Source organism: Nomascus leucogenys, chromosome 22a (genome assembly GCF_006542625.1).
Source record: "Nomascus leucogenys isolate Asia chromosome 22a, Asia_NLE_v1, whole genome shotgun sequence".
Lineage (NCBI taxonomy): Eukaryota > Metazoa > Chordata > Mammalia > Primates > Hylobatidae > Nomascus > Nomascus leucogenys.
Window position 1 is genome coordinate 134,234,351 of NC_044402.1, and position 25,581 is coordinate 134,259,931.

Sequence of the window (25,581 nt, forward strand, 5' to 3'; positions counted from 1 at the left end):
TGCATCTCAAATGATTCTTCTACTTGGAATGCTGAAATTATCAAGAAATGGTGGAAAGGGCTAGGGAGGAGATAAGACTGTGAATCTGTAAGCCCAGCGAAGCTGGGGACAGTGATGAATGGATATGTATCCAAGAAGGGAAGCATTTCTCAGGAGAGGCTCATCACATCACCAAACCCACCCTATTCCACTCCAGGTTTCTATAGTGGGATGTACTCCTTTACCAACAATTTCAGAGGCAGCTTTCATTAATCCAGAATATTTGGGTTTCGTTGAAATGGTACCCTGGGACCTGAATATTGTTTCTTATTCCTTGCTGTGCCATGTACGTCATGAGAATCAGCCTTTTTATGTCATATTCACCGAATGTATATGAACTTCCATGACTTTAGATCCTTTTGCATTCTTATTTCTGTACCTTTTTTATTAATGTAGGTATTATTGCAAAAGACTCTAAGCTTCATTTTTCTTTTTTGATCAAACGACATGATGATTTTTTTATTGGTGGTTTTCCCCCTTATGCAATGTAGTTATTCAATTATAAAATACGTGTTTATTTAGATTTGTAAAAATGTTGAAAAGTGGGATGGCATTTAAATAGTGACTGTTGTCCTTCCAGTTTTTTTTTTTTATTATACTTTAAGTTCTAGGGTACATGTGCACAACATGCAGGTTTGATACATAGGTATACATGTGCCATGTTGGTTTCCTGCACCCATCAACTCGTCATTTACATTAGGTATTTTTCCTAATGCTATCCCTCCCCCAGTCCCCCACCCCACAACAGGCCCTGGCGTGTGATGTTCCCCGGCCTGTGTCCAGTGTTCTTATTGTTCAATTCCCACCTATGAGTGAGAACATGTGGTGTTTGGTTTTCTGTCCATGTGATAGTTTGCTGAAAATGATGGTTTACAGCTTTGTCCATCTCCCTGCAAAGGACATGAACTCATCCTTTTTTATGGCTGCGTAGTATTCCATGGTGTATACGTGCCATATTTTCTTAATCCAGTCTATCATTGATGGACATTTGGATTGGTTCCAGGTCTTTGCTATTGTGAATAGTGCCACAATAAACATATGTGTGCATGTGTTCTTAGAGTAGTATCATTTATAATCCTCTGGGTATATACTCAGTAATGGTATGGCTGCGTCAAATGGTATTTCTAGTTCTAGATCCTTGAGGAATTGCCACACTGTCTTCCACAATGGTTGAACTAATTTACACTCCCACCTAGAAAGGTAAGCTGTTGCGTGAATGATTTCCCAAGATGGAGAAGTCTCTCTACCTGTTTGGAGACAGAAAGTGGAATCAGAGGAGAAGAAGATGATGGATAGAAAGGATCATTCCCTCTTCCAGATGCTTTCCAGTGTGTGATGTCAGCTGAACTAAAATCAGTTGTGTTGAGCTCCAGCCAGAAAAAAAAGTCTGGCATTTTGTTTTTTTGGAACCTAATGAAATGGTCACAGGTCTCCAGGTCTTTTAGGGCTCACAGGGTCATGCCTTTCCTTGCCCAGTGTACTTGGTGGGAAGGTACAAGTGTTTCTATGGAGGGTATTCATTTTAGGGATTTCAAGAGGGTCATCTTTGCACCACAGGAAATGCCCCCTTTTTCCACTCTGAAAACCTTATCAAACCCTTGTATAAAAGATGAATACCCACATACAGGCTCTAGCACTGTTCTGTTTTTGAGCTGAGACATTTTAAAAAGAGATTTTTCAATTCCAAAAATTCTTTAAATAAAATGCCCTTGCTGGGACAACATAGTGGGTCAACATTGTTTCCATCTCTACAAAAAGTTTTTTTTTTTAATTAGCTAGGTGTGGTAGCATTTCTGTAGTCCTAGCTACTGGGAATGCTGAGGAGGAAGGATCACTGGAGCCAAGGAATTCGTGGTTACAGTGAGGTATGATCTTGCCTAGGTAACAGCTACAGAGTGAGACCCTGTCTTTAAAACAAACAGACAAACAATCAAGCTTTACACTTCTGTAAAAGCAACACTTTCCATTTATGACAGCACTAATCCAGGATATATCAAAACTGAACTTGTGTTTGCTTTCAACTGTTAAAACTAGCCAGAGTTGTTACAGACCCACTACCTCTGAGTGACACTGGTGTGCCACTCTTTGCTGACCACTGAACAACGGGATTTATGTAACCAATTGTGCAGATACACACCAACTCATTCTACTCTACCCAGAGTGGTGATTTCCATCACACAAAACCACCATTAAACTGCCCGTGCCGTTCTACCACTTTGAAACTCCTTTCATTCCTGAACTGCTCCAAAAGCAAACCTACTCAGCAAACTACTCAGTGAGTATCTTCACACATGTAAGTTCCCTTGTCTGGTGTACAAAAAACTGAACTCATTTTTCAAAAGCCCTGACAGTCTGTCTTATTCTGATACTTCTTGTATGGTTATTGTATAAGAACCAACTAAGGCACCTCGGAGCATGTTGATTTCAGAGTTCAGTGTCAGACCCCATGTGCCCCTGTGGGATGGTGCCAGCTGACTGCCATGTTCCTGCTGTTTATTGCTTGGGTGCCATTACATGCAGAGTGGACTCTGAGGGTTCTAGAGCATATCCAAACCCATTATCACAGTCTTTTTGGTTAATGATGTGTTCAGGCCATGACTTTTCTGTAAAAAATTACCAGCATGCTGCTCTTAATTTTTTTCAGCCTGTCTAGTTCAGTTGCCCTTTTGCTCTCATGCCTTATGCAAACCCTTACTCAGAGGTGACCCTAGAAGATGGGACCCTTTGTGATGGACTACCCCAAGGCAACATGCCCCAAAAGGTCTTCATTTGGGGCATAACCTGTGCCAACAGAAAGGTACTTTCTCGTTGTGTTTACGGTGCCTCACCCCAAAAATATTACAGATACACTTGGCTTTCATCAACCTAATTTGATATGTTCCAAGCACAGCAATAGGATAGTACTGTGTGGCCTTATGGAGATCCTTTTTTTACATTTCCAGGACCTACTGCCAAGATCAGCTTGGTCGTGGAGACCCTAACCCAGCAGTGCTAGAGGAATTAAAGACACACACAGAAATATAGATTGTGGAGTGGGAAATCAGGGGACTCACAGCCTTCAGAGCTGAGAGCGCCAAACAGAGATTTACCCACATATTCACTGACAGCAAGCCAGTGATAAGCATCATTTCTATAGATTATAGATTAACTAAAAGTATTCCTTACGGGAAAAAAAGGGATGGGCCGAAACAAAGGGATGGGCTCTGGCTAATTATCTGCAGCAGAAACATGTCCTTAAGGCACAGGGTGCTCATGCTATTATTTGTGGTTTAGGAACACCTTAAGCGGTTTTCCTCCCTGGGTGGGCCAGGTGTTCCTTGCCCTCATTCCAGTAAACCCACAATCTTCAGCATAGGCATCATGGCCATCATGAACACGTCACAGTGCTGCAGAGATTTTGTTTATGGCCAGTTTGGGGGCCAGCTTCTTGCCAGATTTGGGGGCCTATCCCCAGCAACCTACCATAGTTGGAGAACCACGTTCAGGCTGAAGACAGTCCTAGTATACCATTGACCAACCATGTAACCCCAAGGTTTGACCTCAGCCTTCAGAGGGAACATGCTTCTTACACCGATTTCAGCTCAGTGATATGGCATTCAAATGTCTGACCTCCAAAATATTAAGAGAATAAATGCATGTTGTTTTAAGCCATCATTAAATTAAGCCAGAAGTATTGATATATTTGTAGATTTCACCACTACACACTAAACAATAAAGTCAAATGATTTAGAGCAAACCACCTGGCTCACAATTTCCCAACGGAAAAAGGTAAGGCTTAAAGTGCTGAACTGAACATTCTGTCCTAGCACTAGGAAATAATCATTGTCTGCCTCAGGCTTAAGTTTAATAAACAGCAAAGTGCATACAGATTTTTTACAACAATTGAAAGAAAAACAGAGGTCCTATCCGTGTAGTCCCAACAATAAGAATAGGCGTTGGCATGAAGTGTTTATAAATTCTTGGGTACAGTTGTTCTGAAAGTAAAGTTCACTTTCAATCCTAAAAAAAGTCTGCTATTCCTCCAGATGTGCTTAAAGTCAAATGTGGACTGGAATTACTTGGTGTCAATATGCAGTAACTGCTCTTTGCTATTTATTATGAAGGACTTTAACTCAACTCTCCATCTTCCTCTACTTCCACCCTTTCTTGGCCATTCTCAATGATTCTCTTGGTGGTGATTTTTTTGCCATCAACTATTTCAGTGGAAGTCGACATGGACTTGAAGCTGCCTGTCCCATCACTACCGTAGGACATGCAGAAGGAAGAAAGGCCCCCACTTCCCAGGGAGCCAAAGGAACGAAATCCCGTATCAAAAGAAGAAAAAAACACCCCCAAAAGCTGGAAATTCACTGAAGGTGGAGAAAAGGGGTGCAGACGCTCTGCTTCTGCTTCCCCAGCAGCTCCTCCAACCCCCCAAAATATTCTTCAGCGGGTTTCCCAAGAGGTCAAAGGAGAACGGGTCCCGGCCGCCAAAGAACTCCCTGAAGACCTCGGCCGGGTCCCGGAAGCTGAAGACGTACTCGAAGGGGTCCTCGAAGCGCCTGCTGCCAGCCCAGCCACCCTCCGCCCCCGCCTCGCCATAGTGGTCATAGATACCCGTTTCTTGAAGTCCGACAACACCACGTAGGCCTCTGCCACCTGCTTGAATCTCCTCTCCGCTTCCTCCTTGTTCTCGGGGTTTTTGTCAGGGTGCCACTTGAGCGCCAGCTTCCGGTATGCCTTCTTCATGGCCTGGGATGAGGCCTACCGGGGTACGCCCAGCACCTCGTAGTAGTCCACCATGCTGGACTGCCAGAACGGCCCGCCAGGCACTGGCACAGCCAGCGGCAAGGCTGCCAACACCCAGCGCTCAGCGACCTGGGCTGCCTGGAGGGACGCCCCTTATGACGCAGCCACATCTCATTGGTCGAGGCCTAAGAGCGCCTCGCATCCCAGGATGCAGTGCTCCTGGGACTGGCCCTGCTCTCTGTGAGGCTCTGTGAGGCTCTGTGATGCTCCATGACCAGGCACCGCCCACTCTGGCCCCCAACCAGCCGTGGTCTCCAAAAAGGGTGGGAAAAAGAGGTTGGGGGAAAGAGAAGGCTTTGACTTCGGCTGCCTGAAGAACTGTTTTTCTTAAAGTCGGCTTTATATCAGTCTTTTTCCTCGGCCACAGGAGGGAAGAGGGTGGTGGGAGTGAGTTTAGTCTGACCGGGGCTGAAGACATCCTGTTGTTTAGGACTTCAGTTCTCTAACGTTCCAGCCTCGGTGCCCATTTGCTTTTCTTCTTATGGATTATATCTATCATACATACTGCATTAGAGATTAAAACAGAATTAAAAAGACATATTCATTGGGCAATTTAATAAGAATAAACCCACGACACACTAGCAAATCTTATTTTCATTTAACTTTTATTGAGACAAAATGTAGCGAGAAGAGTGGCATCGTTTTACAGTTTTTGCATCTCTCTTTAGTACTTGGCTCTATAGAGAGGTGGATTCTCATGTCAGCTTCTGCATTCAATCTATTGCGATATTACACACCACCCATGTAGCTTCTGGAAAACTCCACTGTACACTTGTGAGAGAATGACAGAGAAAAAATCAAGTAGCATTATTATGGAAATAGTTTTAACTTTGCAAAATTCTCCTGAAAAATTCTTGGGAATCCCTAGGATTTCCTGGCTCATACTTTGAGAATCGCTAGTCTAGCACAGTAGTCCCTGGTATTCTGAAGGGATTAGTTTAGGTCAACCCTCCTCTCCATACCAAAATCTAGATACTCAAGCTCCTTTTATAAAATGGCACAGTATTTGTGTATAACCTACCCATATCCTCCTTTAAACATCTAGTCATCTCTTGATTACTTTTACCTAATAAATGTAAATGCTATGTAAATAGTTGTTTTACAGTATTGGTTTTTTATTTGTATTACTTGTATTGTTTTTTCATTGCTCTTCCCCCCAAATATTTTCAATCTGCTGTTGGCTGAATCTGCAGATGTGAAGCCCAAGTATATGGAGGGTCAAATGTGCATGTTATTCACTGTTCTTGACTGCTCAAACAACCAGGGAGATCCTCTCAGACAAAAGGAAATACAGCACTATTTACTGCATTGAAACCAGTAAGACTTGCAGGCCATGTTTATAGCACTGGGGATAAACTTGGGATGCAGTGATTATTTCCACTAGAACTGCTATATCATGACCATGAACTTTGGGGGGACTTTTTTTGAGATCTGAGTTCTCTTCACCTCCTTATTCTCTTTTTGACACTGGATTCTTTGCTTTGATAAATTGTGAGGCATTACACTAGTAAAGGTCACTCAGTTCTAAGGGGAAAATGATTAACCAAAGAACATTCTAAGAGTTCCTATAGGGTATTAGGTGTAATGAGGATGTGTTATCTCACCAGAACAAACTTCTGAGTTTATATAGCCTGTAGTGACATAACCTGAGACCCGGACTTGGCACTTGGTAAGCACACAATGAACAGTCATAGAAAGCTGGCCGAGAGTAGAGTTCAGTGGGAATAAAGCAATTTGGAAACATCAAAGCAAGTTTGGAGAACAAGTGATCCAGAATGGCTAGAGGGTAAGAGGCAGAGGGAGGGGGCAAGCAGAAGGGCTAGAGAGGAGGAATGAGCTTGGACAGGTGGGCTGGGGTCTATCCCAGAGTTTTGAGAGCAAGGCAGAGGACTCTGAATTTTCTTCTGTGCCCAGGAAGCTGCTGACCAAGGTTCCAGAAGTGTTGGTGGGGTGGGGTTTTTCAGGGAGCAGCTGATGCAGTGAGTCAGCAGGGACACCTGGGGGTTGGGCAACTGGGGGACTGGGGCCATGAAATGGGACCATGGCAGCTGGGTCTGAGAGACAGTGGTAGAAACATCCAGATTCAGCACTTACTTGCTGGCTTGGATGCAGGGTCTAGAATGAAAAGAGAAGGGAAGTCACTTCTATACAGAAACATGTCCAGAGTGCTTACTGTCTGCAAAACCATGGACTGGCACCTGAGTGATAGCATGATTCCAAAGCCACAATCTTGCCTGTAAGGAATATATGTATAGGATATAGCTATACTCTAATAGCAAGGACCCATATGCAAACTGCTAAAAGATACAAGGCAGAACAGAACAAAACGCTGTGGGGATTCAAGGAAGGTGGCTTTGTTCCCCCTGGAGGGCCCTGTAGATGATCTACAGGGCGCTGGACATGTTTATGTTGCTCCTTTAGTAACAAGTCCCTTCATTCTGATTTGATGAAAGGAGCTGGGATTGTGTCCAATGGTGGCCTATTAACTTACGTCTTCACTTAAAAAGAAAGTACCTTCAAAAGGGTTCCAGAAACACTTTCCATGGACATGTCACTCTTTAGTAGCTCTCAAAGCAAGACCATCATGTTGCTGCCCTGCTGTGTGATTTCTTAGCCCCTAGAGCACCATGCCCTGTAATTGCCTGGTTGTGAGTTTGCCTCTGTTCATCTGACCCCTCCTTTCAGGCAAGGACCATTTCTAACTTGGGTTTCTGTCCCTAGTTCCTAGCATAGTGACTGGCATACGGTAGGGCTCACACGTTCCATAAATATTTGGTGGCTAAGGGAATTAGCAATGGATTCTGCTTTGGTTCCAAAGCAGAGATGAATTGGATTGCTTAGTAGTGGTTTTCTGTTGTAATTCATGAGCGTGAATGTGGATTGCCTACTATTGCCTACCACTATTGGGGACCTCTCAGACCTCAGCTGCAGTCTGATAAACATGGTTAACAGAGAAGAAGGAGGCTGTGACATGAAATGAGTTTCCACAGGCCTTTGTTGGGAATTGGATGAGAAACAAGAGCTTGAACTTGGATGTTCCCCAGAGCGAGCGCAGGGTCAGATGAGTTTTTCAAGATAGGAGTGATCAGTCTTTCCCAAAGTGGGGGCCATAATGAAAGACAATGATTGGTTAATCGGTAATAATTAACTAGGAGGAGAGCACTCTATCTTCCAATCACATGTTGATTTGCTAGGTGGCTCAGTGACAAGGTAATTAAGACGAAGGAAACAATTCTAGGAGGCACAACGTGGGGTGGACAGTCAGCTGTCAGTGGCTTCTGCTGAGATGGCCACAGGACCCCAGGTTCCCCTGCTGTGGCTGGCCACAGGACTGCTACTCCTTCTCAGTGTCCAGCCCTGGGCTGAGAGTGGAAAGGTACTGGTGGTACCCATTGATGGCAGCCACTGGCTCAGCATGCGGGAGGCCGTGCGGGAGCTCCATGCCAGAGGCCACCAGGCAGCAGTCCTCACCCCGGAGGTGAATATGCACATCAAAGAAGAGAACTTTTTCACCCTGACAACCTATGCCATTTCGTGGACCCAGGAAGAATTTGATCGTGTTGTGCTGGGCCACACTCAACTGTACTTTGAAACAGAACATTTTCTGAAGACATTTTCTAAAAGTATGGCAATTTTGAAAAATATGTCTTTGGTCTTTCATAGGTCTTGTGTGGAGCTACTGCATAATGAGGCCCTGATCAGGCACCTGAATGCTACTTCCTTTGATGTGGTTTTAACAGACCCCATTTACCTCTGTGGGGCAGTGCTGGCTAAGTACCTGTCAATTCCTGCTGTGTTTTTTTTAAGGAACATTCCATGTGATTTAGACTTTAAGGGCACACAGTGTCCAAATCCTTACTCCTATATTCCTAAGTTACTAACGACCAATTCAGACCACATGACATTCCTGCAAAGGGTCAAGAACATGCTCTACCCTCTGGCCCTGTCCTCCCTTTGCCATGCTCTTTCTGCTCCTTATGCAAGCCTTGCCTCTGAGCTTTTTCAGAGAGAGGTGTCAGTGGTGGATCTTCTCAGCCATGCATCCGTCTGGCTGTTCCGAGGGGACTTTGTGATGGATTACCCAAGGCCGATCATGCCCAACATGGTCTTCATTGGGGGCATCAACTGTGCCAACAGGAAGCCACTATCCCAGGTCTGTATTGGTGCCTTCATCCAATCAATGTTCCAGGCAAAACACTTTTTAAGAAATGTATTTACTTAGAATTGCTTCCATATCTACTTATCTTTCTGGTGCTTTTATTTCTGCTTGTCGTCGTAATAGCCTTCAGTGAGATAAACTGTTAAGGGGTCTAGGTAGCGTATTTCAGGTTTTAAATGGTCACTGAGAGGAAGAAGAGGCAGAGATGAATGTTTATCAAAGGATGGACTAGGACTGGTGTGACTCATGGAGACTGTTCATTTGTAAAGGCACCATCTTCATGGTTGTGCATGTCCTTCATTGGGAAGGAGCAGGGACACTACATTGAGACTTGACCCATCCTGGATTTTTTGTTTGCATAATTTTCAGGGGAAAGATGATGCAACAGCAAATTACAATTGTTAATGTGATAATTTTTAGAGGTCCCATCTTGCGAATGATAGAGAGGTGACCACAGGAGACCTAAGCACTCACAGGAAGTAGAAGTGTTAAAGAGGTTGACTCAGTTCAGTGGAAATAGAGCAACGAAGATGGGATATATGTCTGTGATTATAGAATTACACACTGAGTTCAGTTTCCAGAGAGGGATCTGTGCTGACAAAAGACTTTTCTGGTCAGGATTTGGGGTCTGGTGCATGATGTGGGGACATCTCAGAGTTTGGAAGGCATAGTGATGGTTGCAGGTCAATTGGGTCTTCTACTTAGAATGCTGAAATTATCAAGAAATTGTGGAAGGGGCTAGGGAGGAGATAAAACTGTGAGCGTATAAGCTCAGTTAAGCTAGGGACAGTGATGAATGGACATGTGTCCAAGAAGGGAAGTGCTTCTCAGGTGATGCTGATCATATCACCAAACCTACCCTATCCCACTCCAAGTTTCTATAGTGGGATCTACTTCTTTGCCAACAATTTCAAAGGCAGCTTTCTTTAATCCAGAATATTTGGGGTTCACTGATATAGTACTCTGGGACCTGAATATTGTTTCTTATTCCTTGGTGTGCCAGATATTTCATGAGAGAATTCAGCCTTTTTATGCCATATTCACCAAATGCATATGAACTTCCATGACTTTTGATCCTTTTGTATTTTTGTTTCTGTACTTCTTTTTATTAACATAGGCATTATTGCCAAACACTCTAAGCTTCATTTTTTTAAATCAAACCACATGATTTTTTTTATTGGTGATTTTCCCCCTTATGCAGTGTAGTTATTCAATTATAAAATATGTGTTTATTAGATTTGTAACAATGTTGAAAAGTGGGATGGCATTTAAATAGTGACTCTTGCCCTTTTCTTCCAGTTTTTCAATGTGAACATATTCTCTAGTGTTAACTACATTGCTCAAAACTTCACTGTCATCTCAGTGGAGCAGAACGAATTGGGAACTGTGGCACAGGTCACTCTTGCTATGCCCCTTAGAGAATTAGAGAATATTAGCAAGGCTAATTTTCGAGTGTGGTAAAGAACAGGCTAATGTATTCAATAATGAGGCCACTGACTCTTCCTCAACATGAAGTCACACTAGATTTATTACGATTTGGCACTGTATCCCCCACCAAATCTCATCTTGAATTGTAATCCTCATAATCCCCACGTGTCAAGGACAGGATCTGGTGGGAGATGATTGGATCATGGGGGCAGTTTCCTACCTGCTGCTCTCATCATAGTGAGTGAGCTCTTATGAGATCTGATGGTTTTATAAGGGACCATTATCCCTTCACTTGTAAGCTTTTCCTCTTTCTCTCTCTCACTTGCCACCATGTAAGACATGTCTTTGCCTCTCTCTCACCTTCTGCCAGGATTATAAATTTCCTGAGGCACCCCCCACCAGCCACCTGGAACTGTGAGTCAATTAAAGCTCTTTCCTTTATAAATTACCCAGTCTTGGATATGTCTTTATAGCAGTGTGAGAATGGACTAATATATTAAATTGGTGCCATGGAGAGTGGGGTACTGCTATAAAGATACTTGAAAATGTGGAAGTGACTTTGGAACTGGGTAACAGGCAGAGGTTGGAACAGTTTGGAGAGCTCAGAAGAAGACAGGAAGATGTGGGAAAGTTTGGAACTTCCTAGAGACTCGTTGAATGGTTTTGACCAAAATGCTGATAATGTTGTGGACAATGAAGTCCAGGCTGAATCTCAAATGGAGATGAGGAACTTACTGGGAACTGGAACAAAGGTCACTCTTGCTATGCTTTAGCAAAGAGACTGGTGGCATTTTGCCCCTGCCCTAGAGATCTGTGGAACTTTGAACTTGAGAGCGATGATCTGAAATTGGAACTTATGTTTAAAAGGGAAGCAGAGCATAAAAGTTTGGAAAATTTGCAGCCTGACCATGTGGTAGAAAAGAAAAACCCATTTTATGGGGAGAAATTCAAGCCAGCTGCAGAAATACTGGCTATATAAATTTGCATAAGTAAGGAGGAGCCAAATGTTAATTGCCAAGACAATGGGGAAAATGGCTTCAGGGCAAATCAGAGACCTTTGCAGCAGACCCTCCCATCACAGGCCTGGAGGCCTAGGAAGGAAAAATGGTTTTGTGGGCTGGGTCCATGCCCCCACTGCTGTGTGCAGCCTCAGGATTTGGTGCACTGTGTCCCAGTGGCTCCAGCCATGGCTAAAAGGGGCCAAGGTAAAGCTCAGGCCATTGCTTCAGAGGGTGCAAGACTCAAGCCTTGGCAGCATCGATGTGGTGTTGGGCCTGTGGGTACACAGAAGATAAGAATTTAGGTTCGGGAACCTCCACATAAATTTTAGAGGATGTAAGGAAATGCTTGGATGTCCAGGCAGAAGTTTGCTGCATGGATGGAGCCCTTATAGAGAACCTCTGCTAGAGCAGGGTGGTAAAGAAATGTGAGGTTGGAGCCCCCACACAGAGTCTCCACTGGGGCATTGCCTAGTGGAGTTGTGAGAAGGCGGCCACCATCCTCCAGAATCCCAAAGAGTAGTCCAATAGCTTGCACTGTGTGCCTGGAAAAGCCACAGACACTCAATGCCAGCCTCTGAAGGCAGCCAGGAGGAGGGCTTCACCCTGCAAAGCCACAGTGTCCAAGTTACCTGAGACTGTGGGAGCCCACTTCTGGCATCAGCATGACCTAGATATGAGACATGAAGTCAAAGGAGATCATTTTGGAGCTTTAAGATTTAATGACTGCCCTGCCTGGTTTTGGACTTGCATGGGGCCTGTAGCCCCCCTTTTTTGGCCAGTTTCTCCCATTTGGAATGGGAACATTTACCCAATTTCTGTACCCCCATTGTGTCTTGGAAGTTACTAACTTTTGATTTTACAGGCTCATAGGGGGAAGGGACTTGCCTTGTCTCAGATGAGACTTTGGACTATGGACTTTTGAGCTAGTGCTGAAATGAGTTAAGACTTTGGAGGATTGTTGGGAAGGCACGACTGGTTTTGAAATGTGAAAAGACATGAGATTTGGGAGGGGCCAGGGGGCAGAATGATACGGTTTGACTCTGTGTTTCCACCCAAATCTCTTCTCAAATTGTATCTCCATAATTTCCATGTGTTAAGGGTGGGACCTGATGGGAGGTGATTGGATCATGTGTGTAGTTTCCCCCATGCTGTTCTCATCCTACTGAGTGAATTCTAATGAGAGATGATGGTTTTATAAAGGGCTCTTCCTCCTTCACTCACAAGTGAACTCTTCCTCTCTGTTTCTCTCTTGCTTGCTGCCATGTGAGACATGCCTTTGCTTATCTCTCACCTTCTGTCATGATTGTAAGTTTCCTGAGGCCTCCCCAGCCATGTGGAATTGTGAGTCACTTAAACCTTTGTCTTTTATAAATTACCCCATCTCAGGTACGTCTTTATAGCAGTGTGAGAACAGACTAATACAAGATTGGTGGTGATTGAAGTTATACTGAAAGGGTTTAAAGGAGAGTTTGAGAAAAGGAAATGAATCTGCATTTATTGAGAAAGTTGATGAGAAACTGGAATTAGAAATTCCTAGAAAGGTAAGCTGTTGTGTGAATCATTTCCCAAGATGGGGAAGTCTCTCTACCTGTTTGGAGACAGAAAGTGGAATCAGATGTGAAGAAGATGATGGATAGAAAGGATCATTCCCTCTTCTATATGCTTTCCAGTGTGTGATGTCAGCTCAACTAAAATCAGCTGTGTTGAACTCCAGCCAGAAAAAGTGTCTGGCATTTTGGTTTTTTGGACCCTACTGAGATGGTCACAGGACTCCAGGTCTCTTGGGGCTCACAGGGTCATGTCTTTCCTTGCCTGGCGTGCTTGGTGAGAAGGAACAAGTGATTCCATGGAGGGAATTCATTTTAGGGGTCTCAAGAGGGTCATCTTTGCAACAGAGGAGATGCCCCTTTTTCCATTCTGGAAACCTGATTTATCAAACCCTTTTATAAAAGATGAATACCCACATATAGGCCTCCAGCAGTGTTATGTTTTTGAGATGAGACATTTTAAAAAGCGATTTTTGAATTCTAAAAATTGTTTAAATAAAATGCTCTTGCTGGGACAACATAGTGGGTCAACATCATTCCCATCTCTAAAAGAAGATTTTTTTTTTAAAAAAAAAACATTAGCTAGGTGTGGTTGCTGTTGTTTCAGTTACTGGGAATGCTGAGGAGGAAGGATCACTTGAGCCCAGAAATTCATGTTTACAAGTGAGGTATGATCTTGCCTAGGCAACAGCCACAGAGAGAGACCCTGTCTCTAAAACAAACAAACAATAACCAAACAAGCTTTACACTTCTGTAAAAGGAACACTTCCCATTTATGACATCAGTAATCTAGGATATATCAAAATTTGAACTTTGTGTTAGCTTTCACCTGTTAAAACTAGCCAGAGTTGTGACAGATCCACTACCTCTGAGTGACACTGGTACGCCACTCTTTGCTGACCACTGAACAATGGGATTTATGTAACCAATTGTGTAGATACAAACCCACTCATTCTATCCTACCCAGAGTGGTGATTTACAACACAGAAAACTACCATGAAACTATTCCCATGCCTTCCTCCCACCTCAAAACTCCTTTTATCCCTGAACTGCTCCATAAGCAAACCCACCCCCAGCAAACTACTCAGTGAGTATCTTCACACATGTAAGTTCCCTTATCCGGATCACTAAAAAATGAACTCATTTTTCAAAAGCCCTGACAGTCTGTCTTATTCTGATATTTCTTGTATAGTTATTATATAAGAAGCAACTACCTAGCCACCTTGGAGCATGTTGATTTCAGAGTTCAGTGTGAGACCCCATGTGCCCCTGTGGGATGGTGCCAGCTGACTGCCATTTTCCTGCTGCTTATTACTTGGGTGCCATTCCATGCAGATTGGACTCTGAGGGTACTAGAGTATATCCAAACCCATTGTCACAGTATTTGTTAGTTAATGATGTGTTCAGGCCATGATTTTTCTGTAAAAAATTACCAGCATGCTGCTCTTAATTTTTTTCAGCCTGTCTAGTTGTTGCCCTTTTGCGCTCATGCAAACCTTTCCTCAGAGGTGACCCTAGAAGATGGGACCATTTGTGATGGACTACCCCAAGGCAATATGCCCCAAAAGGTCTTCATCTGGGGCATAACCCGTGCCAACACAAAGGTACTTTCTCAGTTGTGTGTATGGTGCCTCGCCCAAACAATATTACAGATACACTTGGCTTTCATCAACCTAATTTGATAGCCCCAAGCACAGCAATAGGATAGTTGTGCGTGGCCGCATGGAAACAGTTTTTTTTTTTTACATTTCCAGGACCTACCATAGTTGCAGAACCGCGTTAGGGCTGAAGACAGTCCTAGTATATCAATGATCAACCATGTAACCCCAAGATCTGTCCTCAGCCTTCAGAGGGAACATGCTTCTTACACCGACTTCAGCTCAGTGATATGGGATTCAAATGTCTGACCTCCAAAATATTAAGAGAATAACGTGTGTTGTTTTAAGCCACCAAGTTTGGGTAATTTGTTACAGCCGTGATAGGAAAGGAATGCATCCACTTTGCCAGGTTTACCTGCTTTTATAAAGCCTGGGTTTAACCTTTTATCTAAATAATGGTCAACTCTTCCTACATCACGAGCATTTATGTGCAATTAAAAGCCATCATTAAATTAAGCCAGAGTATTAATATATTCATAGATTTCACCACCACACAGTAAAACATTGAAGTCAAATGATTTAGAGCAAACCACCAGGCTCACACTTTCCCAAGGGAAAAAGGTAAGGCTCAAAGTGCTGAGATGAACATTCTGTCCTAGCACTAGGAAACAATCATTGTCTGCCTCAGGCTTAAGTTTAATAAATAGCAAATTGCATACAGATATTTACAATGATGGAAAAACAAACAGAGGTCCTATCCGTGTGGTCCCCACAATAAAGACAGGCGTTGGCATAAAGTGTTTATAAATTCCTGGGTACAGTTGTTCTGAAAGTAAAGTTCACTTTCAATCCAAAAAAAATCAGCTATTCCTCCAGATGTGCTTAAAGTCAAATGTGGACTGGAATTACTTGGTGTCAATGCGGAGCAACTGCTCTATGCCATTTATTATGAAGGACTTTAACTCAACTCTCCATCTTCCTCTACTTCCACCCTTTCTTGGCCATTCTCAATGATTCTCTTGGTGGTGATTTTTTTTGCCATCAACTATTTCAGTGGAAGTCGACATGGACTTGAAGCTGCCTGTCCCATCACTACCGTAGGACATGCAGAAGGAAGAAAGGCCCCCATTTCCCAGGGAGCCAAAGGAACGAAATCACGTATCAAAAGAAGAAAAACCACCCTCAAAAGCCGGTAATTCACTGAAGGCGGAGAAAAGGGGTGCAGACCCTCTGCTTCTGCTTCCCCGGGAGTTTCTCCGACCCCCAAAAATATTTTACAGCGGGTTTCCAAAGAGGTCAAGGGAGAATGGGTCCCGGCCTTCAAAGAACTCCCTGAAGACCTTGGCCAGGTCGCGGAAGCTGAAGACGTACTCGAAGGGGTCCTCGAAGGGCCTGCCGCCTGCGCAGCCGCCCTCCGCCCCCGCCTCGCCATAGCGGTCATAGATATCGCGTTTGTTGGCGTCCGACAACACCACGTAGGCCTCGGCCACCTGCTTGAATCTTCTTTCCGCTTCCTACCTGTCCTCGGGGTTTTTGTCGGGGTGCCACTTGAGCGCCAGCTTGCGGTATGCCTTCTTGATGCCCTCGGACGAGGCCTACCGGGGTACGCCCAGCACCTCGTAGCAGTCCACCATGCTGGACTGTCAAAACGCCCCGCAGGGCACTGGCACCGCTAGCCGCAAGGCTGCCAAAACCCAGGCGCGGGCCAGAGCCTTGGCGACCTGGGCCGCCTGGAGGGACGCCCCTTATGACGCAGCCACATCTCATTGGTCGAGGCCTATGAGCGCCTCGCATCCCAGGATGCAGTGCTCCTGGGACTGGCCCTGCTCTCTGTGAGGCTCTGTGAGGCTCTGTGATGCTCCGCGACCAGGCCCCGCCCACTCCGGCCCCCAACCAGCCGTGGTCTCCAAAAAGGGTGGGAAAAAGAGGTTGGGGGAAAGAGAAGGCTTTGACTTCGGCTGCCTGAAGAACTGTTTTTCTTAAAGTCGGCTTTATATCAGTCTTTTTCCTCGGCCACAGGAGGGAAGAGGGTGGTGGGAGTGAGTTTAGTCTGACCAGGGCTGAAGACATCCTGTTGTTTAGGACTTCAGTTCTCTAACGTTCCAGCCTCGGTGCCCATTTGCTTTTCTTCTTATGGATTATATCTATCATACATACTGCATTAGAGATTAAAACAGAATTAAAAAGACATATTCATTGGGCAATTTAATAAGAATAAACCCACGACACACTAGCAAATCTTATTTTCATTTAACTTTTATTGAGACAAAATGTAGCGAGAAGAGTGGCATCGTTTTACAGTTTTTGCATCTCTCTTTAGTACTTGGCTCTATAGAGAGGTGGATTCTCATGTCAGCTTCTGCATTCAATCTATTGTGATATTACACATCACCCATGTAGCTTCTGGAAAACTCCACTGTACACTTGTGGGAGAATGACAGTGAGAAAATCAAGTAGCATTATTATGGAAATAGTTTTGACTTTGTAAAATTCTCCTGAAAAATTCTTGGGGATCCCTAGGATTTCCTGGCTCATACTTCAGAGACCTGCTAGTCTAGCAGAGTAGTCCCTGGTATTCTGAAGGGATTAGTTTAGGTCAACCCTCCTCTCCATACCAAAATCTAGATACTCAAGCTCCTTTTATAAAATGGCACAGTATTTGTATATAAGCTACCCATATCCTCCTTTAAACCTCTAGTCATCTCTTGATTACTTTTACCTAATAAATGTAAATGCTATGTAAATAGTTGTTTTACAGTATTGGTTTTTTATTTGTATTATTTGTATTGTTTTTTCATTGCTCTTCCCCCCAAATATTTTCAATCTGCTGTTGGCTGAATCTGCAGATGTGAAGCCCAAGTATATGGAGGGTCAAATGTGCATGTTATTCACTGTTCTTGACTGCTAAAACAACCAGGGAGATCCTCTCAGACAAAAGGAAATACAGCACTATTTACTGCATTGAAACCGTTAAGACTTGCAGGCCATGTTTATAGCACTGGGGATAAACTTGGGATGCAGTGATTATTTCCACTAGAACTGCTATATCATGACCATGAATTTTGGGGGGACTTTTTTTGAGATCTGAGTTCTCTTCACCTCCTTATTCTCTTTTTGACACTGGATTCTTTGCTTTGATAAATTGTGAGGCAATACACTAGTAAAGGTCACTCAATTCCAAGGGGAAAATGATTAACCAAAGAACATTCTAATGGTTCATAAAGGGTATTAGGTGTAATGAGGATGTGTTATCTCACCAGAACAAACTTCTGAGTTTATATAACCTCTAGTTACATAACCTGAAACCCGGACTTGGCACTTGGTAACCACGCAATGAACAGTCATAGTAAGCTGGTCAAGGGTAGAGTTCAGTGTGAACAAAGCAATTTGAGAACATCAAAGGAAGTTTGGGGAACAGCAAGTGATCCAGAATGGCTAGAGGGTAAGAGGCAGAGGGAGGGGGCAAGCAGAAGGGCTAGAGAGGAGGAATGAGCTTGGACAGATGGGCTGGGGTCTATCCCAGAGTTTTGAGAGCAAGGCAGAGGACTCTGAATTTTCTGTGCCCAGGAAGCTGCTGACCAAGGTTCCAGAAGTGGTGAGGTGGGGTTATTCAGGTGGCAGCCGATGCAGTGATTCAGAAGGGACAGCTGGGGGTTGGGGAACGGGGGGCTGGGGCCCTGAAATAGGACCATGGCAGCTGGGTCCGAGAGACAGTGGTAGAAACATCCAGATTCAGCACTTACTTGCTGGCTTGGATGCAGGGTCTAGAACGAAAAGAGAAGGGAAGTCACTTCTATACAGAAGCATGTCCAGAGTGCTTACTGTCTCCAAAACCATGGACTGGCACCTGAGTGATAGCACAATTCCAAAGCCAAAATCTTGCCTGTAAGGAATATATATATATATATATATATATATATATATATATATATGATATAGCTATACTCTAATAGCAAGGACAGATACGCAAACTGCTAAAAGATACAAGGCAGAACGCAGAACAGAACAAAATGCTGTGGGGATGCAAGGAAGGTGGCTTTGTTTCCCTGGAGGGTCCTGTAGATGATCTACAGGGCGCTGGACATGTTTATGCTGCTCCTTTAGTAATAAGCCCCTTCATTCTGATTTGATGAAAGGAGATGAAAGGAACTGGGAGTGTGTCCAATGGTGGCCTATTAACTTATGCCTTCAGCTTAAAAAGAAAGTACCTTCAAAAGGGTTCCAGAAACACTTTCCATGGACATATCACTCTTTCGTAGCCCCCAAAGCAAGACCATCATGTTGCTGCCCTGCTGTGTGATTTCTCAGCCCCCAGAGCACCATCCCCTGTAATTGCCTAGTCATGAGTTTGTCTCTGTCTACTTGACCCCTCCTTTCAGGCAAAGATCATTTCTAACTTGACTTTCTGGGCCTAGTTCCTAGCATAGTGACTGCCATACAGTAGGGCTCACACATTCCATAAATTTTTGTCGGATGAGGGAACTAGCAATGGATTCTGCTTTGGTTTCAGGGCAGAGATTAATTGGATTGCTTAGTAGTGGTTCTCTGCTGTAATTCATGAGCGTGAATGTGGATTGCCTACTATTCAGATTAGTAAGTGTTTCTTGGTCAAGGGCAGAGCTGTGGCCACAAACCATCCAGGTACACAGCAGAAGCAGCCTCAAAAAGCTTGGAAGCTCTGCATGATGGAGGAAAGTCATAAAATCATTACAGTGGTGACTTATGTGTTTATAGCCCCTTTACTCTCTATAATCTGCAAATGAACTCACACAGCATTGGGACTTTGGAAGAATTATCACCCTTAAGGTTTAAATTAAACTGTGAATTTCAGAATTTCTAATAAGGACACAACAAAGAGTGAAAGCATTGCTATGTCTATTCTGCTTGCCCAGAATCTTGGTCCTAAAAAATGAAGAGTGCTTGGGTGTGGGGAGGAGCTTCAGTGTACGCGTGCAAAGTACCTACTCTGAGGAGCAGAATGAGAGGGTACCATAATTACCTGTTAATACGTCTCATAGGACACCAAAATTCTATAGCTGTTTCTCTATGATCCTCTAAGCACATCCCCAAGTATGGCTGGCCAGTGATGTGTATGGTTAAAACGTTGGGATCTGTGCAGTTATCTTGGAATTGTATAGTACAGCAGTATATCTCCCCCCAAAAGAGTGTAATACTTCCAGTTCTGGCTGCACAATACTTGCCCCAGAGTCCATGGTCAATAAACACAAATTTGAGTTATTGTTTTTGCTCATCTTTCCCTTTTGACTTCAACTCAGTCATCAGAATTTCCCCAAATGCCTTATTTTCCCCTGGATCTTGGGCCAGTGGAATGAGTACAATTTAACTTAATTGAATTTGCTTATCTATTTGGTTTCCTGTTGTGAACAAAAGTTCTCTGAAAAGGAATTTGGAAGAAAGAGACTTTGTTCCAGTGAACAGTTTGCAAACCAGGGAGTTACAGCCTCTGGTATACAATGAAGGTGAGTTACACAGAACACAAGGCAGGCAGGTTTCATGGCAAAAAGTTCCTTCCCATGTTCCCAATCAGGTCCATTTATGTAAATGAAGGATGGAAACTTCCTTAGTTCTTATTGGTCAGTGCAGCTGCATTCTGATTGGTTGATGAAGCTGAGCCCTGAGTGGCTGAGGTGGGTGAGCTCTAATTGGTTGGTTCAGGTGAGTGCTGAAAATCTCAACTACAAAAAGGTACAGGTTTTCAGGGCACTCAGAGTAACTGTGTGACCTGTGGTAAGCCAAGGGTCAGTTGGCTCTATTTTAAATCCAGGCCCAGTTAGCCACTCAAGATCTATCTTACAGGACTGGCTCTTTCAGGTTCACACTAATACAGGCCCGTCCTTGGGGAAGACTTCTGTGCACATGCACTCCAGTGAATTTCCCTTTCTGGTCATTCTCTACCCCAGCACGCCCCCCACCCCCGCCCCGCCCCACCCACCCACCTGTTCCTTTCCTTCTTAGCATGATTCACGATTTCTAAGTTCCTGCTCATCTTTTTAAATTGTGAGTCTGGCTCACCTCATGGCGCGTGAGTTCTGAGGAGGCAGGAGACTCGTGTGGTGGGCTCCGCCGCAGCCTCAAGACCCCACACTGTGCTGGACTCAATAAATATTGTTGGATGAAGGAGCGAAACACATGATACAAGTGAGCAGGCAGTACCGGGGGAGCTGTGGGGAGGGCACTCTTACAGGTTTCCATGGCGAAAGCGGGGGTACAGTTGTGTTCTTTCCTTTCTAAAAGGCTTTCTAAAAAGCTTTCTGTTTAATTTCTGATAAAGAAGCCTAACTTGTCACTACATAGTTGTCCTTCTTCCTCTCTGGTAACACTTCTTGGTCTGTGGAAATACTAATTTAATGGATCCTGAGGTGCTGGAGGTACTTTGCTGTGTTCACTCAAGAATGTGATTTGAGTATGAAATTCCAGCCAGTTCAAGTGTTGTTGCCTATTAAGAAACCTAATAAAGCTCCACCTTCTTTATCTCTGAAAGTGAACTCCCTGCTACCTTTGTGGACTGACAGCTTTTTATAGTCATGTGACACAGTCAAACATTAACTTGGTGTATCGATTGGTTTTTGCCATATATATAAGTAGGAGAGGGCGAACCTCTGGCAGGAGTAAAGGCGCCATGGCTGTGGAGTCCCAGGGCGGACGCCCACTTGTCCTGGGCCTGCTGCTGTGTGTGCTGGGCCCGGTGGTGTCCCATGCTGGGAAGATACTGTTGATCCCAGTGGATGGCAGCCACTGGCTGAGCATGCTTGGGACCATCCAGCAGCTGCAGCAGAGGGGACATGAAATAGTTGTCCTAGCACCTGACGCCTCGTTGTACATCAGAGAGGGAGCATTTTACACCTTGAAGACGTACCCTGTGCCATTCCAAAGGGAGGATGTGAAAGAGTCTTTTGTTAGTCTTGGGCATAATGTTTTTGAGAATGATTCTTTCCTGCAGCGTGTGATCAAAACATACAAGAAAATAAAAAAGGACTCTGCTATGCTTTTGTCTGGCTGTTCCCACTTACTGCACAACAAGGAGCTTATGGCCTCCCTGGCAGAAAGCAGCTTTGATGTCATGCTGACGGACCCTTTCCTTCCTTGCAGCCCCATCGTGGCCCAGTACCTGTCTCTGCCCACTGTATTCTTCTTGCATGCACTGCCATGCAGCCTGGAATTTGAGGCTACCCAGTGCCCCAACCCATTCTCCTACGTGCCCAGGCCTCTCTCCTCTAATTCAGATCACATGACCTTCCTGCAGCGGGTGAAGAACATGCTCATTGCCTTTTCACAGAACTTTCTGTGCAACGTGGTTTATTCCCCGTATGCAACCCTTGCCTCAGAATTCCTTCAGAGAGAGGTGACTGTCCAGGACCTATTGAGCTCTGCATCTGTCTGGCTGTTTAGAAGTGACTTTGTGAAGGATTACCCTAGGCCCATCATGCCCAATATGGTTTTCATTGGTGGAATCAACTGCCTTCACCAAAATCCACTATCCCAGGTGTGTATTGGAGGGGGACTTTTACACGCATGTATTCTTTCAGCTGTATTACTTTGGATCGATTAACTAGCCCCAGATATATGCTAAGCAAGCATTCTGAGATAGTTTAAAATGCCCTCTTTTGTTAATCTTGACTCCTAGGCTTGAGTCTGTCTTTGGCATCATCTTCTGGATGATTTCTTGGTATCTGAGATTTCTGGAAAGCATTCCTTGGACATTTTACTCTGTGTGCTCCAGTGGATAGTAATCAATTAGAAACAACAAGCCGTTAAATGCCATAAGCAGAGAATGCTGGGTTTGGGGCACCTTGCAGAAAACTCAACTGAAGCCTGCACCTTGCCCTGGATTCAGTCAGGCAGGCAATGTTCAGGACTGATGAAATCATTCTTTGATGATGATAGATCCTGGCAATGAAAGTTGCCTTTGTGATCCTGGTTAAAGCTCTGGTTTCTAAATATTCTGATAAGAAGCTAGATGCTGCAGTCCCTTCTCTTCTAATGAGTGAATCACCAGACACTCAGATTCTGACATGATACAGAAAGGTTGTGGGTTTCATTCTCAAGCTATTAGGTTTATTTTTACCCTACAGAGTTTGAAGTATGCAAAAAGTAGCATTCACATCCTCATCTAAATCTCAACAGAGGATAGAGAAGAACAGGAGAGGTTCCTTCAGATGGAGGGTTAGGGAAGGACTCTCTGAGGAGGTGACATTTCAGTGAACTTCATTCATTTATCCTTCAAAGATTGGCTGAGGATCTACTGGCAGCCCAGGCACTTCCCAGGTGCTGAGTCTGGTTCCCGTTAAGGGGACTGATATCACCTTCAAAGAGCACCAGACCTTATTTCCACTATACCTCCAATGTGATTTGTATTTTTTTTAAATTTCCTGTGCATTTTCCTTCATAGCACATCAAATATGGCAGTCATTTCACTTAGATAGTTGTTGATTGTCTGCTTCACATCATGAGCCACGTGGGGACATGTGTGACTTTGCATTAATCACATCCACTGTATGCTCCGTCCTCAACACCTGCCAGTGGGTCTGCATGTATTTGGCGCCCCATAAATCTCAGCACCTAAGGCACAGAATGGGCACCCACCGAATATGTGTTAAATTAATGAATGAAAAGAAAGGTGCCAACTGAAGTCTAGTTACTGAAGAGAAAGTAATCCACAATAGCTCTTTTTAGTTCTTTGTACTCCAGCTATTACATACCAATATGTATATACAAACATATATAAAATTTTTTGGTTGCTTTTTCTACAAAATAGAGTAACAGCATATTCCCACTGCCCACTTACCAATATGTCACGGATATTACTCCAGTTTTAAATGCTATTACTTTTTAAACTCTGAAGTAGTATTTCATGGTACTTGTGTATCACAGTGTATTCTGCTAGGGATCTGGTCTATTTCCCCACAGAAGAACATTACAATTTGTATTCCAGGAGTTTTGTTGTTGTGACTTCAAACACTTCCTTTAAAAAGATAAGCTATTTTGTAGTTTAAAGAACATTGGTTCTATTTCTTTCTCATTCATCTTTTCTTAAGTATTTTACATGGTTTTTTTTTTGGTCACTACTGTGAATGTGTTATTTTTTTCCATTTCTATCTCTAGCTGATTATCTACTCACTACTCAGCTATCTCATCAAAATATTGATTTTCATAATAAAAAATAACAGGCAGTCATTTGCTGATAAAGAAATTTTGGTTTCTTCTGTTCCAAATTCCATGCCAAATATCAGGGTTATTGAATTTATTAGAATCTCTAAAAACAGTTGAATAATTCTGGCAATAGGAAAGATGCCTGCCTTGCTGCTATTTTAGTGGAAATTGATTATCATTTCATTGTTTTGCATTATGTCAGCCATTGTTTTCTGGCAAATAGTCTTTATTGATTTAGATAATTTCCTTCTTTACATGAGGATGTTTGTAGGAGAGGCACTGAACTTTATCAGCTGCCTTTCTGGCATTTATTGATAGAACCATAAATGTCTAAGTGGTGAATTGTGTTGACTACATATTGGTTGTTGCCTTGTTTGGTGCAGTCAGGCTTAGGTATGAAAATGTTTGTAAATTGTACCTTTTAGTAACCTTCTTTGTCTTGTCGAATGTTTTAATCCGAAATTCCACTTTTTGGATATTACTATTAACCACTTCTGTATTATTTTTGTTTACATTTCCCTAGCACATCTTTAGTACTCCTTTGTCTTCAAGCTTTCTTCCTTTTTTAAACAACATGGAACTGGTATTTTTAATCCAGTCAGGCAGTTGCATTAATAAGTGCATTTTGCCTATTTGAATCTAACAATTAATAGATTTGATTGTAACTCTCTCAGTTTACTTTATGTTTAGTTGACTTTGCCATTCTCCTTTTTCCAGATTTTTACTGGTTGGTCGAGTTACTATTTTTATTTTCTCTTTCTTCCTTTGTTAACTAAAAATGCCACTCTGCACTACCATTCCTCTTGTGTTGATGGTCCTGTTCTCAATACTCTTGATAAAACTCCTGAACTTTAAGAATAAAGATAAAACTTTTATTGCACAAAAAAGTCCATAGAGAAAGCACAACCTGGCACTGGCGTGTCTTTGGTGTGTCTGAAGGAAAAGAGATAGTGGAACAATATTGGGAGAAAAGGAATGAAACTCAAGAATTCCAAGATGTTGCTCCCCTGCCCGGGTAAGATAGCAGTGGTTCACAGGCAATCACAATGTTGGGTCTGAGAAAAATAACCAAACGGAAGATTAGTGAGGACCCAGGCTTCAAGATGGCCGGGAGAGGAAAGCTTGGGAGCAGGGAAGGTTGAGATACACCTGGGTTACTGGAAATGCGTGATGGTGAAGTCACAGGTGACCCACATGGTGTCTAAGTGCTAAAGAAGAATTCTGGGAAAACGAAATGCATTTGGGAAGGGAAAATCTAATTAAAAGCCTAAACTAGAAATACAAAATTCTTGGTAAAGTTTAGGAGTTATGTTAAATATCTCATTTTTGCTGGTGAAGTCTCATCAGAACAGGGAAATTCTCTCATTCAGGGGGATCTCATCTTTTTTTTGAAGGGAATCAATGGTGGGGGATTGGAGTGTTATTTTCAGTTACTATGTTGCCTCACTCTTTGATCATTCTGGTAACTGTGAAGTCAGGGCGAAGTTTGAGGGAAGCTTTGCCAAGTAGGGGATGGACTTCACCTTTATTGAGCCTCATAATAGCTGGCTCAGGTAGGAGTTGGCCATGATGGCAACTTCTCTGCAGTTTGCCCTGCGTGAATCTCTAGATGAACTTTCGCACCATTTAAACTTTCGTGATCTCCTGCTATTTAACTTTGCATGTTTATGGACCTATGGGTTCAATTTTGTGGCAGTCATATCCTGCTGATTGCTGAGTGGGCATGGGAGGGTGTGCCTGGAGGAGAACTTAGACTTGGCCCTTTCCAGGTGAGCTTCAGTGTAAGAGTGGGTCTCGTGAAGAGCAAAGGTCCTAGGAAATTTAAGTAAGCCATTTACCATCGCTCAGAA

General features: G+C 43.5%; 2 protein-coding genes and 1 pseudogene across 13 annotated transcripts in view; 1 reads left to right on the forward strand and 2 right to left on the reverse strand.

Annotated features, from left to right (window-relative positions):
- Positions 1–25,581, forward strand: part of LOC100592283 (UDP-glucuronosyltransferase 1-1) — a 91,995-nt gene that overhangs the window by 51,655 nt on the left and 14,759 nt on the right. Inside the window, exon 2 of one of the 12 annotated variants that reach the window (XM_012501124.2) lies at positions 8,491–8,980. The exons of 8 other annotated variants lie outside the window; for them this stretch is intronic. In XM_012501124.2, coding sequence (XP_012356578.1) covers positions 8,491–8,980 — 490 coding nt within the window. Of the gene's footprint in view, positions 1–8,113; positions 8,981–21,187; positions 22,065–25,581 lie in introns of those variants that run through there. 3 more of the 12 variants (XM_012501144.2, XM_003278540.4, XM_012501147.2) reach the window with 3 other exon arrangements.
- On the reverse strand, positions 4,094–4,821 carry LOC100594426 (dnaJ homolog subfamily B member 3). Its single transcript, XM_004093155.3, is given in 4 exon segments — positions 4,094–4,153; positions 4,156–4,365; positions 4,367–4,635; positions 4,638–4,821. Coding segments are annotated over 4 exon segments (723 nt in total).
- LOC115832371 lies at positions 15,466–16,194 on the reverse strand (annotated as a pseudogene).